Source organism: Crassostrea angulata, chromosome 8 (genome assembly GCF_025612915.1).
Source record: "Crassostrea angulata isolate pt1a10 chromosome 8, ASM2561291v2, whole genome shotgun sequence".
Lineage (NCBI taxonomy): Eukaryota > Metazoa > Mollusca > Bivalvia > Ostreida > Ostreidae > Magallana > Magallana angulata.
Window position 1 is genome coordinate 52,601,331 of NC_069118.1, and position 17,806 is coordinate 52,619,136.

Below are 17,806 nucleotides of genomic sequence, written 5' to 3' on the forward strand. Positions count from 1 at the left end.
ATCATAATTGAAATATTTTCACCTGTTTAGAATTTTCTTTCACGGTATTCAACTAAAAAATACGTTTTAGAAATTTTTGGAAAGTTAAAAAATTTATTGTTCTCAACGGGAATCGAACTCATGACCTACTGGTTTGTAGTGAACCCATTAAACCACTGCGCTACGGTGTAACATATCGATGATGCTAAAGAAACTTTTTAAAAATTTATACTTGATTTTATTGTTTATTTCGATAAATAATACCACACAACGTGAAGGTGTCACTTACCACATTACTTGTAAGTAATGAATTTTCCAATTATCAAGTTTAATCTATCCATTTAACAAGTTTTTTCAAAATAGCGGTTCCAATACAATTCACCTCAGTTTAAATCAGCCTGTACCGGAAATGCATGTTTCCAGATTTTCTTTTTTGCGTACTGCGTCATCAAAAAGTGGTGTATAGAGCCACCTTAATGTAAAAAAGTAAAACTTGGCAGTTTCTGATGAAAGCAGGGTTCTGAAATTAATAGCTATAAGACAAACAAAAGAAAAAAAGTCCAAATGATTCTTAGTATGACTTAACAAGGTATGAATTATTCTAAATACGAATCAATTAAAAAATGTTTCAAAAACGAGTTAACGAGAAAATCGGAATAAATTCAAGTACGACTGAACAAATATTGGAACTGTTTCTTGTACGAGTTAATTTTAGTTTGAATTCTTTACTATTTCCTTAAAGCAATATGAGCTGTATTTTTAGAATTTTATTTTGCTGCAAAAACATGTTACATGTAGTATGCTAAGTCTGCATCTAACTTAAACTTTTACGATAAAATAAAATTGAAAAAATCATTAATTTTGGCCAGAAGAAAGATTTATCTTCTAAGGAATATATATAGCAATTCAATTTTTGTACAGGACGACAATAATTCACAGAGGCGGATCCAGCAATTTGGAAAAGGGGGGGGGTTCCATTTGATGAAAACCAAAATGGTCAAAATTCATCATTTGTCAATAAACAAGGACTTTTTGAACGTTTTCCATGCGTATACAACTGTATTTTATAAACATTTATCTCATCACTATCTATTTCACATTTATTTCAACAGCAGAGTGCATTGCATTATTGAGCGTTTTGCCGTTTTGGTTTAGGTAAGGAAGATTTGCATACTATCCAGCCACAAGAAACCCAAGTCTCCAGCAATGAGAAAGTGCATCTATGCTTGACTGAAAAGAAACACTAAGAAGCAAAAATAACTAATTACGACAAACTATAAATTTATAAAAATGGATATTTTGGTAATTTTTTTATGTCTTTATGTTTTTAAATTCTGAACTATTTATCGATTTTGAGTTCAATCGATTGCCTTCTTAAATAAAGGTCTAAATGATAGGATATGACAAAAATGGGGATAATTTATGTGCTGAATAGATGGTACGTGTGTAATACAATGGTAAAAGCAATTATCGTCCCAGGGTACTGGATGTGACCACTGTAATGGCCGGGTGCACTACCTCATTCGGTACTAGTACAGATGCGATCATATTTAGAAAAGTTTTGAAAAGTTGGGCATTTTCATAATGGTTTACATATAAACCTTTTATACGGTATTTTTGTAACAGAATTTCCGACTTTTGGAAGGAAATCAAAAAAGCCTTTCTTTTGTGTTTCATGTGGGTATGAAGGTAGCTAGCATTCTAGAAAAATAGCATAACCCGCGGGTCATGTAATTTTCTTTGTATTTTTCCTTTGAAACGAAGTAAAACTCATCTATTATAAATACTTAAGTTAATTAACTAAACTATAAATTTGAAAGCGGCTTTTTAAAGTAAAACGAATGCGTGTACTCATACTTGAACGTCGTTTTACTCGATGGCTTGTCAGTTCAAAACTGTATGAACTATAATGATTTAAAAAAAAAAGAAATAGAGTAGAAAATACAGTGTAGATGTTATTATCAATCTGTGATTTTAGCGATACTGCTTAATATTATGTATTTTTTCTTTAATTTTCCACATGTTTACTCATTGTAGTAAACAACGGATGCTGAAGGGGAGTACAATGTACTTTATTTCGATAAAAAATCGATAGGATTTTTTCGCATCAGAACAAAATTATGGGACGCAGTACGAAATTCTTTAAATAAGCAATTTTAAAAACATTTATTTGAGATAATTACAGTATTTCTATTATAAATGGGAAAATTGTCTTTAAATAGGCATTAAACGTTTTCAAAAAAATCATATGTCCAAGAGGAAGGGGGGGGGGGGTTCCAACCCCCGGAACCCCCCTCTGGATCCGCCAATGATTCAATCTTGCTTCAATTAAGGTTTCTTATCGGATTTTCTCACAAAAACAAGGCCAACAGAAATAAAAAAAAAAACCATGATATTTTTGTCTTTTTAGTAGAAATTAACATTTTCCTTAAAAAAGATTTCAGCATGAAAAATTGCAGCTCATATTGCTTTAACCAAGACCGCAGGAATAATAATTTCCTGAAAAAATCGATTTTAAACATCTATATCCCTGCAATGTACTGTCCGCTTTTAAAACGGGTTTCAAAATTAAACACGGCATTGTATTAGTTAGGCAGATAACACCTGGCCCCTTGAAACCTCTTATCACGAAATATATGATATATTTATAGTACTGTTTAGATAGAGAGCTGTACAAACAATATTTTTGCTTCTATATTTGATTATAAATTGTTGCTCAGTAAAGAGTTATAATGAAAAGACTTTAGAGCCTTCCTGACACCAAATTGAAGGGGCCCGACCTTTTTTCTTGATACCAAATGAAAGGTCATGTACATATAAACATATTTTGCTAAATAACTGTTTAGGAAGTGTTATCAAACCGTTCTAAAGATATCTGAACAAAAGTGTATCAGGGGCAGACTCCTGTAAATTATTCAGGCACGTAGCATCGGGGGGGGGGGGGGGGGGGGGGGGCAGGGGGGCCTAACTAAACTAATTTTTTAAACTTACATATAGGAAATTGAATTATCATGGAGTTGGCCCCCCACTTTTTTGGAAGCATGTAAAAAAAATAATATGGAAATAAGGAAATTAAGATTGAAATTGAAGTGTCATACTACGCCAGACCCCCACCCCACCCCCCCCCCCCCCACCCCACCCCCTCCCTCGGATTAGGATTTTGAAGATTTTAGGAAATTTTTAATTCCCCTATTTTTAATTTTGCTTGTCAAGATTTTTTGGATGAGTCTGCCCCCCCTCCCGCCACTTTCAAAAACGATGCTACGTGCCTGTTATTCAACCAAACATGTGGGCGTCCTGTAAACAATTCTCTTGGAATTTAATTTATTCCTTCGATGTGTGGAAGGAAAACAAAATTCACACCGGAAACAGATTTTTAATATCAAATGACGAAGTAACAACACTCTAAAGTACAAAGGCTACTGAGAAAAATATATGTGTGACGGCCAAGGGACATACCTTTTGTAAAAAATGGATTGGTCTATTTAAAGAATATATATCTTGAAAATCATAAAACTGTAGGCACCTTTCATTTACTAGATCTTGACCTTAACTGCTCTTGTTTCGTATGATAGAGACAGAGAACCAGTCTACAGACAGACACGAGCGCAGACGACAGTGCAGTGGACGTGATGGAGTCGGAGAAAAACTAGTTCTGTGGAAGAAGAGGTTTGAGGTAGAGGCTTACACATTAGGGAGTTTGATTTATAGGCCTACACCATCTTATATATATAATTATATATTATAAGGCATTTGTGAGGGAATTGCTATAAAATATTACTGTCCTTTCACTGGCTGCACAGGCACTTGTTTCTGAGAAAAAAATTACCCTACTATAGGGTAGATTTTTTTCTCAGAAACAAGTGCCTGTGACTGGCTGGCATATCTCATGATCTCAAATACAAGACATATTACAGTAGAGTATATACTGTATAGCTTTAATTTAATGATTTTAATATATATTTTAACTGCTCTTCAACAAGTTAACTATTGTATTTAATGCAATGAATCTACACGGAATGTTTGGTTTTGTGTTTTATTTACACCAATCACATGATTTTATACAGGCCGCCGACCAGGAAGACGGTAAACACGAACCAGGAAGTGTAAACATGGATATTGTCGCCATTTTGAGTTGTAGGCCTTCATGAGGTGCGTAGTTTGTTAAACGTATTAATGGTATTTCTGATTGTTGAAGATTATAATCTAATGCTATTACAGAATTGGCGAAATTCATTGCCAACTATTTTGGCAACATTTTGGGCCAGTTTCGGGCAGAAACAAGCCAGTTCAAGAAATGTTTATATTCTTATCCTCAAATGTACAAGATGGCCGCACATTCCCCTTCAGATGTTGCTGTCCATCCAAATAATCTAGCTTGATATCTATTGGCAGAATGGCTAGCATATCATGATGCTATAATCATCCAGTTATCTTTGTAATCTTACAAAATCATTAAGATTAATATAATACTGCTCTTTAACTTGTCAAATGTTAAAATAGCACAATTTTGTGAGTTTTTTTTATAGCTTGATATCTATTTTCCAGCCTATCATTAAACTAAAATCATTCACTATAGTCTGTCCCAAGATATTTATGCCGCATTTTTGGACGATTTTTAGTAAAAATACACATACCTGTGAAAGAAGTGCAATTGAAATGGATGAAAGGGAAAATTTTCAAGATAACTTCATTCACACATTATCATTTTTCCCTCGTAAAAATTCACAGGAATAAAAACAGATTTCCTACGGAGATTTATAATGGGGAATTAATGTTGACATCTTTTCTCCATTCGGAAGTCACTCGGAATATCTTGCACAATTTTTCAAAGTCATCATCCTGGCTTAATTATGGCTGATGCAATGCAAAATCCCCGTAGACTTTCTAATTTTATAGCCATGTATTGAAATCTGACAACATAGAGGGGACGTTTCATAAGGGAAATCTTGTTATTTTTTTCATACTTTTGAATGAATATCGACTGAATCAAGACTTAGAGGTTATCATGAATATCGAATAATTTAAGAAAATATGCAGCAAAAATATCTTGGGAAGACTATAATAAGATGATTAGATTAATGTTACTATAGTGTTCTTTAACTTGTCAAACATTCAAACTAGCACAATTCTTAAAGTTACCTAGGAATATATAGAGAACAATCTTTTCAAAAGAGCAATTGACCAGAAAAGCTGTTACTTGTGTTGAAGCATTCTAAGGTAGTGTAAATTCAAGTTTGGTCAAATCATGATCCTCAGGGGTAGGATGTCCCTCAATAGTTAAATTTTTACATTAGATTGATTAGAAATTAAAATGAAACGCGGGTCAATTTTTAACTCAGGTTAATACTCTTTGTTACAACAACATGATCACTATTGTTTAAGTAGTTTTAATTCAACCAATTTTAATTCATATTCGTTGTTGTTCTAATCTATAACTAACAACCCCCCCCCCCACAAACACAGATATATATATATATATATATATATATATATATATATATATATATATATATATATATATATATATATATATATATATATATATATATATATATAAATAAAAGTAATGGTAATGTGATTCATTACTTTACAAAATCTAGTGTAATGCTACATGTAGCATTACATGGCATTACTTTGCATTACTATGCTTATTTATGCATGTTCAGTGTTTAATTTCAAAAATGTGATGAAAATGAATAGATGAAATTGAATTTGATTAAATTTATTTTTAAAGAAGAAAGAAAAAATTCTTGAGATAAAAATGTTTTTATTGTATTATTAAAAAAGATTTTTCAAAATTCATTTTTGATTAGTTAATATAACTAAATATAACAGCACAGTTTCATAACATTTTTAAGAGTGTTGTTATTAAGAGTTTTTAATCATTTAAACAATTTACTCCAATTAGTTTGCACTTCAGTATGAAATGTGTCAACAACACACTATGCCCCCAGGATTCTAAGTATCAAAACAATCTATTGTTATAAGAAGTGCTAAACACTCCAATCCACTTCCCTTCACTATGTCCCAATAGAATAGGAGACAGACATGCGCCTTTAAAAGCAAAATGAATTCACTGCCCATCCATGATGAAAATCAATACCACTTCCAATATTATAACCCATTTAAAAATAATTTTACTTACTTATTCTCATTCTCTCTCTCTCTCTCTCTCTCTCTCTCTCTCTCTCTCTCTCTCTCTTTGAAACTTCTATCATAAAGTGCAACAGCAATCTATTGTCTTGAGTTGTCCTCAGTAGAAAGAAATATGATTTAAATATATTAAGAAATATAACTGGGAAAAATCATCTGTTTATAAATGTATATGTATACACTTAAGTGTCCAAAATTATAAAGATTTGTGTAATCTGGGGAAATATTTCTATTCAGCTTTTAATAACCGCAACATTATTCCATAAATTGTTTTTTGTTATGCATGTAATTCTGTGTCTCTATTTCGTATCTGACATTGTATAATGGCAAATGACTATAAATATATAAATGTCTATATAATTTATTTAACTTATTTAATATCTTGTTCATAATGCCACAATATGATTATATATTGAGAAAATAAAGAATGACTCTTGTATACATGTAGTCATTGAATTTGAACCTGATACTGAGCATGAACCTGTAGATATGTTAAAGAGTGTTTTATATTTGAAACATTTGCAAAAACTCTTTCTTAGCCTTACTTTTTTTTAAAAACGTAATGGTAATGGTAATGGATTACTTTACTCATGTAATGGTAATGTAATGCGTTACTTCAAGAAAATCAAGTAATGGTAATGGTAATTTAATGCCCAAATTCATGAAGTAATGGTAATGTAATGCATAACTTTACAATGTAATTCGCCCCAAGCCTGATATATAAATATAATCTTGTATCATGTTATATCATTTAAGGTTTCAAATCCATCCACTAATGCAATTGAAAATGTGTGCAAATGTGTATTATTAGTGGTCAAGGTAGTACTTATTTCTCATTTTCCCCCATATCATTAGAGGTTACGGTTTTTGACCGCTAATGATATAAATCTGAAATTATATCATTAGCGGACGGTTAGGTTGTTCATTAATGATAAAATTATATCATTATAAGTGGTCAACATCCTGACCACTAATGCAACATTATATCGTTAGTGGACGTAGTATCATTAGAGGTTGCTACAATGCTTGTTACAATGCAATTTAAGTTATTGTAGCCTCACATTGAAAATTCTCACTTTCCCTTTCATTCAGATCATGCTCGCCTTCATTAATACAAAAATAGTTGAGAAACTACGATTATGGCCCATTTAGATTTGATAATTGCCTTTTTATCCCCAATGTATTTTTCAAAAGATTTTTTTCCCTGGATCTCACGAGAATGTAGTTAGGAAGCGAAGCCATTTGTAATTTACTGGGAATTATGGGTTCAATTCTGATAAAAAAAAATCATAAGGTCAATGGGAGCAGTAGTTTGAATTTTCTATTCGGTTTGGAGTGAGAACTCGCAGTGCTTTCGGTGCTTTGTATATTGAATGATATTGTCCTACATGTCCAGCTGTGGATCTTGTTAAACAGGTTGGGACTAATCACCCAAATAGGTCATCATAGCCTGTTTTGGATATAATGTCCCAAATAGTCACATTCTTTAAAACAAGTTATATCTATGAGAAATTTTCGTTTAAAAGAATTCAAATGTCTTCCTGTCTTTTAAGCTCTAAAGTGTCCTGTTTGCAACAAGAACAATTTCTTTCTTTAGAAAACACAAATTTAAAAGTTTTTATAAGAAATAGTAATTTATTGACAAAAACTAAAAAAGTGACTTATCAACCATTTATTTTTCAGAACATGAGTAAAAAGTATCTGACTATGGACCCTGAGTACAGCCTTCAGGATGTTTTGCGATGCCATCTGTGTGAGGACCTGGGCCCCCCTATGTACTGTGACATTTGTCACATACATCTGTGTAAAGCCTGTGTGGGGGAACATCTCTTTGATCTATCCAAAGAACACAAAGTGGTGTCATTTAAATTGAGAGGATCTACTCCTAGGTGTCAAAAACATGGAACCACAAAACTATGTGAACTTTACTGTAACCAATGTGACATTCCTATTTGTGCGAAATGTCTTTTCTCTGGAGAACACAATGGCCATCAATTTATTGAAATAACTTATAACCTTGACACCAGGAAAGAAATCATTCAAAAAGATTTACATGAACTAGAGAAATCCATTTATCCCAAATACCAAGAGATTGCATCCATTATCCCAGTCCAAAAAACTGCTCTGAATGAGAACTCCAAGAAATTAACAACAGAAATCGACAAACATGGAGAAGACTTGCACAGAGAAATAAACACCATAATCAGAAACATGAAATCTAACGTGAAGGAAATGGACACCAAACACCTGGCTGTCCTAAATCAACAAGAAGATGAAATTAAACACACCATTTCTGAAATCACACGGACCATTGCTGAACTGAAGACGTTACTGGACTCCATTGAATTCAGCCGTTTCTCTGCCTACAAATCCAGGAATGATGAATTCAGAAGATTAAGATTGCCTCCTAAACTCACAGTGTCCTTACCAAGTTTTACCCCTCAGAAGATCAACAAAGAACAGCTTTATCAACAGTTTGGTTCTCTGTCAGCGTCATCTATCAAAACAGAAGAACGTGGCTACACCATGGAATCTCCCGGTGCCGAGTCCTCTCCCCCGGACAGATCGCTCATTGATGTACCACGGATCATCACACAGATAAACACCAAGTATGGAGGATTACGCAGTGTGTCCTGTCTGAGGGATGAGGAGATGTGGACGTGTGGTGAGGACAGCATCATGAGACTGTATGACCTCAGTGGGGAACTAGTGAAGTCAGTCCAAACCAAGTCAGGGAACAATCCATGCGACATAGCAGTGACAAGAAGTGGGGATCTAGTTTATACTGATTACAATGATAGAACTGTGAACATAGTGGAGAATACACAGATACAGACAGTGATCAGACTACGAGAGTGGAGACCTCTCAGTGTCTGTAGTACCTCCTCTGGTGACCTCCTGGTTGTCATGGACAGTGATGATTATAAACAAACAAAAGTCGTGTGTTACTCTGGCTCCACAGAGAAACAAAGTATTCAGTTCGACGACAAAGGACAACTTCTCTATTCGTCTAGTCCTTGCATTAAATACATAAGTGAAAACAGGAACCTAGATATCTGTGTGTCAGACCATGGAGCCAGTGCAGTAGTGGTGGTCAATCAGGCCGGGAAACTCCGCTTTATCTACACTGGTCCTCCCTCTACTACCAAGGGATCATTTGATCCACGTGGCATCACAACAGACAGCCAGGGTCGGATCCTGACAGCAGACATCTACAACGACCGTATCCACATCCTGGATCAGGACGGACAGTTCCTCCGCTACATTGACAACTGTCATTTACAGTGGCCATGTGGTTTATGTGTGGACACCAGAGACAACCTCTTTGTGGCTGAGTACTGGACAGGTAAAGTGAAGAAAATACAATATGCCTAGAACATTACACAGCAGTGTAACATTGTTTATATGTATTACATGTTAACAACTGACTGTGTGGATATATAAAACATGTTTATACTTCATAATAACAAACTGTTTTAGTGTGGTGATTGTATCGTCAACAAATGGACTGTCTATGAATTTAATGTCAAAACAAACTATGTTCATTAAAAGAATACATTCAGAGAAACCTTGTTTGGTATTTGTCAAAGAAATCAAAACATTTTAATGTTCATAAAATGACACTAAAAGTTAAATTAAATATCTTTGAAAAACTTTTTTTAGCTCTCCTTTATATTAAGTTATGAGTTAATTTCAATCTTTTTTCATTTTAAAGAATAGAAATTATATAAATCATACATTTTCTTTTTTCAAAGCTGAAAAACTGAAAGTACCACATTTGTTGAACATTAGAATGGTGTTTATTTGATCTTTGTCCATTAATATTTCTGTCACTGAAGATCGAGTAACTTTTGTTTCTTACACACTATAGTAAAAAACCCTGCAGTTGTACTTTCTATACTTTAAATAATGTGTTATTATGTCTAATTAGTGATTTGTAAACAACTTTGTTAATTGGCGTAGGTTAGTTTCTTTGACCCCATAATTTTAAATATTACGGTATTGAAATGGACTACCAGATTCAAACGGATGGAGTAAAATGTTTGAATGTTTGCGTGATCTGGTAAAAATTGTTAAAACTGTAACATTTAAAAATTCTCCTTAGAAAGTGAAACAAATGAATGTTGTTTGTTGCATCGGAGATGTAATGCCCCATTTTCTTTATTAATGATTATATCCCTTCGAGGAAGTGTGCTATCTACTTACATGTGTAGGTAGGTGGGTGGATGATATGTTGTCATCAAACCCTGTATACAGGCTGACCGTTGTTATAGCATTTCCAGTTCAAAAGGTCAATTGGTCAGTAGATTATGTCAATAAGAGTCTTGTCCAATCGATGTCTTTTGAGCATTGGTTGACAGTTTACTATAGTTTTTCTTTGGAGGGGGGGGGGGGTATGAACATAGTGAACATGTATTTTTTAGGTCACTTAAGTAACTCGGATATTCACCCGACTCTTGTTCCCCTCCCCTTCTCCTTTTTTACGAATCGATGATTGAGTTTATAGACCCCAAAATGAAGCTTTAAAATGCACACATGAGACTACATGAAAGGTTCAGCCAATGGCAATAGTACTCAGGTGACCGGCAAGACTCATGGGTTTATTTTCCTGAAACGTTTGGTTGAATGTTTTGTTACAACAAAAAATTCTAATGAAAAATAGTCATTTTTTTTTAAAGTTAAACAATCAAATACATTTGTATACAATAAAGTCATTATAACAGCTTTGAGAATATTAACTTCAAAACAAAATTTTTCCTTGGAAGAGAAAGAGAGAGGGGCGAGAGAGAGAGAGAGAGAGAGAGAGAGAGAGAGAGAGAGAGAACTGGTTGTTGAACATGAGTAAGAAATTGATTTATAGTTTTATATCATCTCTATACAGTCAGAGTCTGCTATAATTGTTCAGTCAAGTCTATTAAGAAGAAAAAGCCAAGTTTCCCATCTCTTATAGAAATCATCTAATCTGCAATTTCGGGTAGCTATATATCTTAGAGTTGATATATGTGTTTTAATATCTATAAGTAATTCGTGAATTGTTAGTGCTTCATTAAGACATCTTTTCCTATAGATATAGGATTTCATAACCAAGAAAATAGAATAAATGTCTGTAGAAATAGGGTCAGGGTGTAGCCCGAATATAAAAATTAAAAGGATCTCTTTTGATTGTGATTCTCTTTGATTGACAGAATTCAAAAATTGCTGAAAGAGTTCTTGAACATTAGGATCGACACTCCCATAGTACATGAAAAATTAATAAAAGGCCTTGGGTTATTATCTTCTTTTGAGATTCCATGATAATGTAAACTAGTTAAATTAGATTTCTGTAAACCAAGATAAGTAAGGAAGTTTGACTTGACATCAAACTTACTTTGAAGGTCTTGTAAACTTAAAAAAGGACCCATTTTCATCCAGCAAATCATTGATATAAACAATATTCTTATTAAACCAATCAATAAAGAAAATTGATTTTCCCCCCATTGTAATGTTCTTATTGTACCATATGGGTTGTGTAATAAATTCTTGCTATGTAAGTAATTTCATTCTATCTTGTATATTTTTAAAAGCAATAAATGTATCCTTCCAAAAGGAGTTTCTAACAAAATTAGTTAATATGCAGGATATGAAGTCTGACCCAGTCTTCAGCACAGATCACAGTCTTTCACAGATCATAGTGCAATCACGTTTGTAAAGAAATTGAAAGAAGTAGAAACAAATAGCAAATTGGCTACATGGGCTATATTCCTTCAGGGTTATCATGCAGTTTGATATCACTCATAAGAAGTGTAGAATACACTCAAATGCAGATGCTCTCAGTAGACGGGTATATCCACAGGAACAAAACATTGCAATGATTCAGGGTGAAAACAAGACAAAAACATGCAGGTTCAGACAGAAGCCATTTACACAGATTTTGATCCACTGGCTTGTGTGAATGAGATATCAACAGTATCAAAAGAGGAGTTAATAGAATTTCAAAAGAATGACTCTGATTTCAAAGACATCATTGCGTACATGGTAAATAAAGAACTTCCAAAGGTATTGTCACCGTGTGAGAAACACTTATCTAGAGTGACATACTGTTTCTTTAATTAAGTGCTAACTATTTCCAATTAGACCTTCACCGCTGGACATTAAGATGTCACCTGTTATTGAACTAATTATATATCTTGAGTAATCCTTTAAATTAAATATTGTATGTGTCAAGAGTAACTCTGTTTATTTACACCTGTATGTATGTTTTATCTATAAATAAGTCGTTATCCACACTGATCATCAGTTGGAGACTGGACCTTGTATTGTCCATGCCGACTGCATAGATCGTGTAGAAACGACAAATTTGGATCGTTAATAAATTGTTATTCGACATACCGACTTGTGTATTTCTACCGGTCATATTTATATACTACACCAGCACCTCCCTCCCCCCCCCCCCCGAATTAGTTGACCCGCGTGAAAAAGTTCTTTATATACCAGTAATCCTTTGCGTTGCATAGCAACATGGTGGAACAGGAAACGTTTCTAAGTAAAATTCTTACTCCTAAATCGCATGCATTTGCTTGTCAAGATTTTTTGAATGAGTCTGGCCCCCACTTTCAAAAACGATGCTACGTGCCTGTTGGTTTTGTGTTTTATTTAAACCAATCACGTGATTTTATACAACAGGCCGCCGACAAGGAAGAATTAACACGAACCAAGAAGGGAAAACATCCATGGATATTGTCGCCATTTGTAGGCCTTCATGAGGTGCGTAGTTTGTTAAACGTATTATTGTTATTTCTGATTGTTGACGATTATAATATAATGCTAATATGTTTTACGGTGTGACCGTTGGGGCGAGCGCAGAAGGGACTATATTTACATTCTACTGTGTTTTTCCATTAAATTCTGTGATCTTCAAATGCCTCTAAATGCAACAAGTAGTCAAAGGTCAAATTGACGAGTTTTATTATGACGTCACAAACGGTGAACGCTGTAAACTGCAACGTCACAAGCGAAAATCAAAGTTCACGCTTGTGGCTGTTACTGTGGCTCTTCCATTAATATTAACTTACCCTTAGGATAAGGAATTTTAAGGTATGAATCACATTTGCAGACAAGGCAAGAAGTTAAAAAATGTAAATAAAAGCATTAAATCATGTTTTTTAGAAGTATACACTCTCATAACTGCAGCGGTGTGTGCATACAAATTTTCATAACGCGCGTTACTCAATTTGTATGCACACACCGCTGCAGTTATGAGAGTGTATACTTCAAAAATCATGATTCAATGCTATAATATACACATCTCTCATTATTGTTAACTTAAGGTCAAGATCTAGTAAATTATTCCAGAGTGTCTTTTTGGTGCTAGAACCATTATGACGTCATAATTCATTTAAAAAAACTTTTTCCCGTACTTTACGGTAAAGGAATTATGTAGAAAATTAAACAATTTGTTGACATTCTATATTAAATCATGGGAAATTAAATTAATCCCGATACCTATATTCATTTTGACATTATCTTAAAGAGGATGTCACGGGCTTGTTCAATTCCGTTTTGGGGGAGACTGTAGGCATTCAAGATATATTTTATTAGTCAAAAATGGACGAAACTCCGAAATATGTTCCTAAATTCCTTCATATTTCATTAAAAATGACAGTTTAAAACGTGATTTTTCATTGTGTTTACCAAAACTTTTAGCCCCGATTCACCCTATCAAACAAAGCTATTGTTATGAAGCATCATTGAAAGAATTTATATCTTATATTTCTTGAACCTGTGGGTACCTTTCATTTACTAGATCTTTACCTTAAATGCAACCTGTGGACTTGCCCAATCAAAAACCTTGGCTTTGTCTCGAAATCTTTTACCACTGCAAGGAGCCCGAAGTTATCAAACATTTATTCCAACTGTCCCAACATTAGTCTTATACATTCACACAAACTACATGTATTACTGAGCATTAATAAGATGTTAAACAGACTTATTGAAATATCTTGGTGTAAAATACAAAGCCATTTAATTTTTTTTAATGTAAATAAAATTATGTTTAATTTAGCATTGATTTCCTTTGCTTTTTATTAATGATCATTAAATCAGTAAAATAAATTGTGCGTCTGTCTTATTTCTCATTTTGTTCCTTGTTGTTATCCGTGTTTTAATTATTTTCCTCTGTAACATCAATTTTGTTTTCATTTTTTTTTTTTTAATTTTTGGTATGCTATATATATGCTGCGTTGTAGACATTTGCTCTCCCCCTTTTTTAGTGTGTTAGTGTGTGATATCCAATATTATTTAAAAATTTGGCCACATATGCAACTATAAAAAAACCTGTAGATATTTTAACAGTTTATTTTTCCTCATTTTTGTTTATTCATTTATTACAAAATGACGTGGCTGCACTTAGATTTGATAATAATTAGAATTTTCTTTTAATAAATTTTTGTCACCTACCTATATAACGTATGCATATATGATTGGATCAATACACAGTAAATTAAGCGTAGAACTTTCATGTGCATTTACTAACCAATAATTTAATTCTGGTTGTAACGCGGCATTTGATTGGATAGAAAAATTTAGTTAAATTTGTATAACCTGGTTTGCACGTCACAAGACACGTCACAATGCACCAACGTACTAATTCACTTGACGTTACGTTTGAATTTTGAACAGATTTATATCATTTTTAAAAGTAAAACGGACTCAATTTGTACAGCAAATTCCAGAAAATTAAATTATAAGGAATGAACTCAATATCTACCCAAGTTATACTCGTATAACCTGGGTTGGAGCAATTTACGCTTTTTTATAATCCGCTTCGCGGATTATAAAGCGTAAATTGCCCCAACCCAGGTTATACCAGTATAACTTGGGTAGACATTGAGTTCATTTCTTAAAAAACAAAAACCAAAACAAAACTAATCAGTAAAAGAGTCGCCATTAACACGGATACTGAGTACTTCCTACATGTGCATCTTGTAAAGATGCTGGATCCACCTCTAAATGATAGCGCGAGATCACTGTGACGTCATACTTAACTTTTTTTTGTAAATGTTCGGATAAATTCGGGGAAGGAAATGACGTCATATGTTAACAATAGTTCAGTTAGGTACAGGTTATTTTTTTTTTAACGTAAGCATATGTGTTGTTTACTTAAGTGTTTTTAAAGGATTGTGTATTGTTAAATGAAATAGATATATGCGATTTAGGAGTAAGAATTTTCCTTAGAAACGCTTCCTGTTCCACCATGTTGCTATGCAACGCAAAGGATTATTGGGATATAAAGAACTTTTTCACGCGGGTCCACAAAATGTTCAGATTTCAACTCGAATTTCCTCCGTTCGTACACGTTGTGGAGCTCGCTACGCGAGCGGCACTTCGCGCCGCCTCGCTGCGCTCGCTAATATGTTTTACGGTGTAACCGTTTGGAGGGCGAAGCCAATAATACGTTTTACGGTGCTACCGTTGGGGCGAGCACAGCATGTGATCAAACAATGAATTATAATAAATCAATAAAAATAAAATTAACAACGTAAACTTTGAATGCCAAAAAATAAAACATACCTATTTTTCAGTAAATTTTCATTATTCATAGTTTATAAGATTTGTTATAATTTATTTATTTATAAGTAGAACGGTAGTTTAATGATTATCTCAGATACAATGTTGTTGAATAATAAAGATTTTAATATATTAATTAATATTCATTGCACTATATCTCCTCTTTTAAAGTGATTGTAACGTCAGTTCATCCCCCTTTTTTTGCAGTAGACATTTTTTCTTAAACTTACATATAAAACTTGACTCATTATTAGCCCCCCCCCCCCCATGTTAAAAAAAATATTTCATTTTTTTTTCTATTTACACATAGAAAATCGACTTATCATGGATTCCCCCCCCCCTCCACTTTAAAAAGAAAAATGTTTAATTATTCTTTCTGCCTGATGACGTCAGGCATATCTAAGTTTTAAAAGTTGCAATCTCCGAAACAGTGCAGACAATGGGACAAGCAATATCATGATATTTCACTAAAAAGATTAACCGATGCATGTTCAAGATGTCAGCATTTACGTTCATAATTGATGGAAATGTTATATGGCATGTAATAACAACAGCGAGCAAGAGTTTTTAAGTGAAAAGGATGGTCGCCATGCAGATCACGTGTGTAATCCTGATTTAAAAATAGATCAGCATTCCACCGGTGAAAAAGGGGGAAGGAGGTCATCGCGATCGCAACAAGTTGTAACATATTATCTATTACGGAACAATGTAAGAAATAATTGGTGTTGGATTATCATTATTACAAGAGAGTCATCAGTTTGGATTAAAACAAATATATATTTATACAGCTGGAATGTTTACTGGAGGAACTAAATCGCCAAAGCGGAGTGTGACCCGATTTTCGTTAAGTTGGGCGATTTCATTAATCTTGAAAAGGGAACATAACTCGCGTGTCTTACTAAATGTACATTACTACATTTAACAATTACTAATAAAGTGTGTTTCTTAATTCGATAGATTTCTTCCAAAACATGCTTCACAAGTATAATAAACATATATGTAGCTGTTACAAAACAATTCTACCCCCCCCCCCTCTCCATTGATCTCTGGATGAGTTCATTCTTTGCGTGAACGGTAAAGCAGGATTTCGCGGCAAAATGTCTCATTCATAGTTTTTGCGCGTCGATTAGTTGCCGAGTCTGTTGGGATCATGCAAATACCCCAGAGCACACCATGTGTTTACATCACAGGCACGTAGATTCGGGGGTTGGGGTGAGTTAGGCTGCTTCCCCTCCCCTCTTTTTTGACAGCTGGCATTTTTCTTAACTTTATATGATAAATGGAAATATCACGGATTTGCCCCCCCCCCCCTCCACTTTAGTAGGAGCATGCAATAATGAAACTGCAAATAAGGATTTCTAATTGAATTGAAGTTACAGTTAGGTTTTGGGGTTTTTTTCATGAATTTGAGATTTCGCCCTTTTTTAATTGCTTGTCAAGATGATTTTAATGAAGCTGCCCACACACATTAAAAAACAAGACGTGTTTGTATACCTTCTCATATTTCATAAGGTTGGAAGTTTTAAAAAATGCCTTTCAGTAAAAAATTGAATTAATAAAATAAATGAATTTCAAGTGATATATATGTACATGTTCTAGATCGAAGAAAAGACCAACATTTTGTCTTAAATTTGCATGTTCCATTTATAAATTTATGATCAGCAGCGAAAATTAAAATTTATTTCTGATAAAATAGCCTAATTGTTACATGCATGCTTCCATTGAATAATTTTGTTTAGTCAGGCAAGCGTTTTGGAAAGCTATTACTTGTTTAAATTTACGCTTTATAATATTTGCTTACATGTATCAAATTAAAAGAACATGGTGCCCCCCGCATGTAATAAATGGAAGTGAAAATAAAGAAACCATTGAACTGCTAAAGAGCTGAAGGATTAGAATTTTCATGATTTTTTTTTCTTTTTGCTTGCAAAGATTTTTTGGATCAGGCTGCCATCCACCCATCCGCCCACCCACTCCCTTTTAAAAAAAAGGCGATGCTACGTGTACGCGTTCCAGGAATATACCGTAATTATAGTGAATAAAATAAATGTGAGCATTCATCCAAATGAGTGCAATTTACAATTGTTTCCTGTATCTGAAGAAATGTCCTTATTCTTCAGCTGTT

General features: G+C 33.6%; 3 protein-coding genes across 5 annotated transcripts in view; all 3 read left to right on the forward strand.

The window, feature by feature from the left end:
* LOC128158386 (tripartite motif-containing 13-like) overlaps nucleotides 1–17,806 on the forward strand; it is a 127,647-nt gene that overhangs the window by 35,728 nt on the left and 74,113 nt on the right. The window lies entirely within an intron of this gene.
* The window catches only part of LOC128158387 (uncharacterized), a 32,806-nt gene continuing 19,044 nt past the window's right edge, over nucleotides 4,045–17,806 (forward strand). The window contains exons 1-2 of one of the 2 annotated variants that reach the window (XM_052821180.1): nucleotides 4,045–4,131; nucleotides 7,819–7,834. In XM_052821180.1, the coding sequence (XP_052677140.1) occupies nucleotides 7,822–7,834 (13 nt within the window). In that variant the 5' untranslated portion in view covers nucleotides 4,045–4,131; nucleotides 7,819–7,821. Of the gene's footprint in view, nucleotides 4,132–7,818; nucleotides 7,835–12,860; nucleotides 12,880–17,806 lie in introns of those variants that run through there. The other variant, XM_052821182.1, reaches the window with a different exon arrangement.
* LOC128158388 (uncharacterized) lies at nucleotides 7,843–10,015 on the forward strand. Its single transcript, XM_052821183.1, has one exon. It carries the CDS (start codon nucleotides 7,843–7,845, stop codon nucleotides 9,508–9,510), a length of 1,668 nt encoding a protein of 555 aa, XP_052677143.1. The 3' UTR covers nucleotides 9,511–10,015.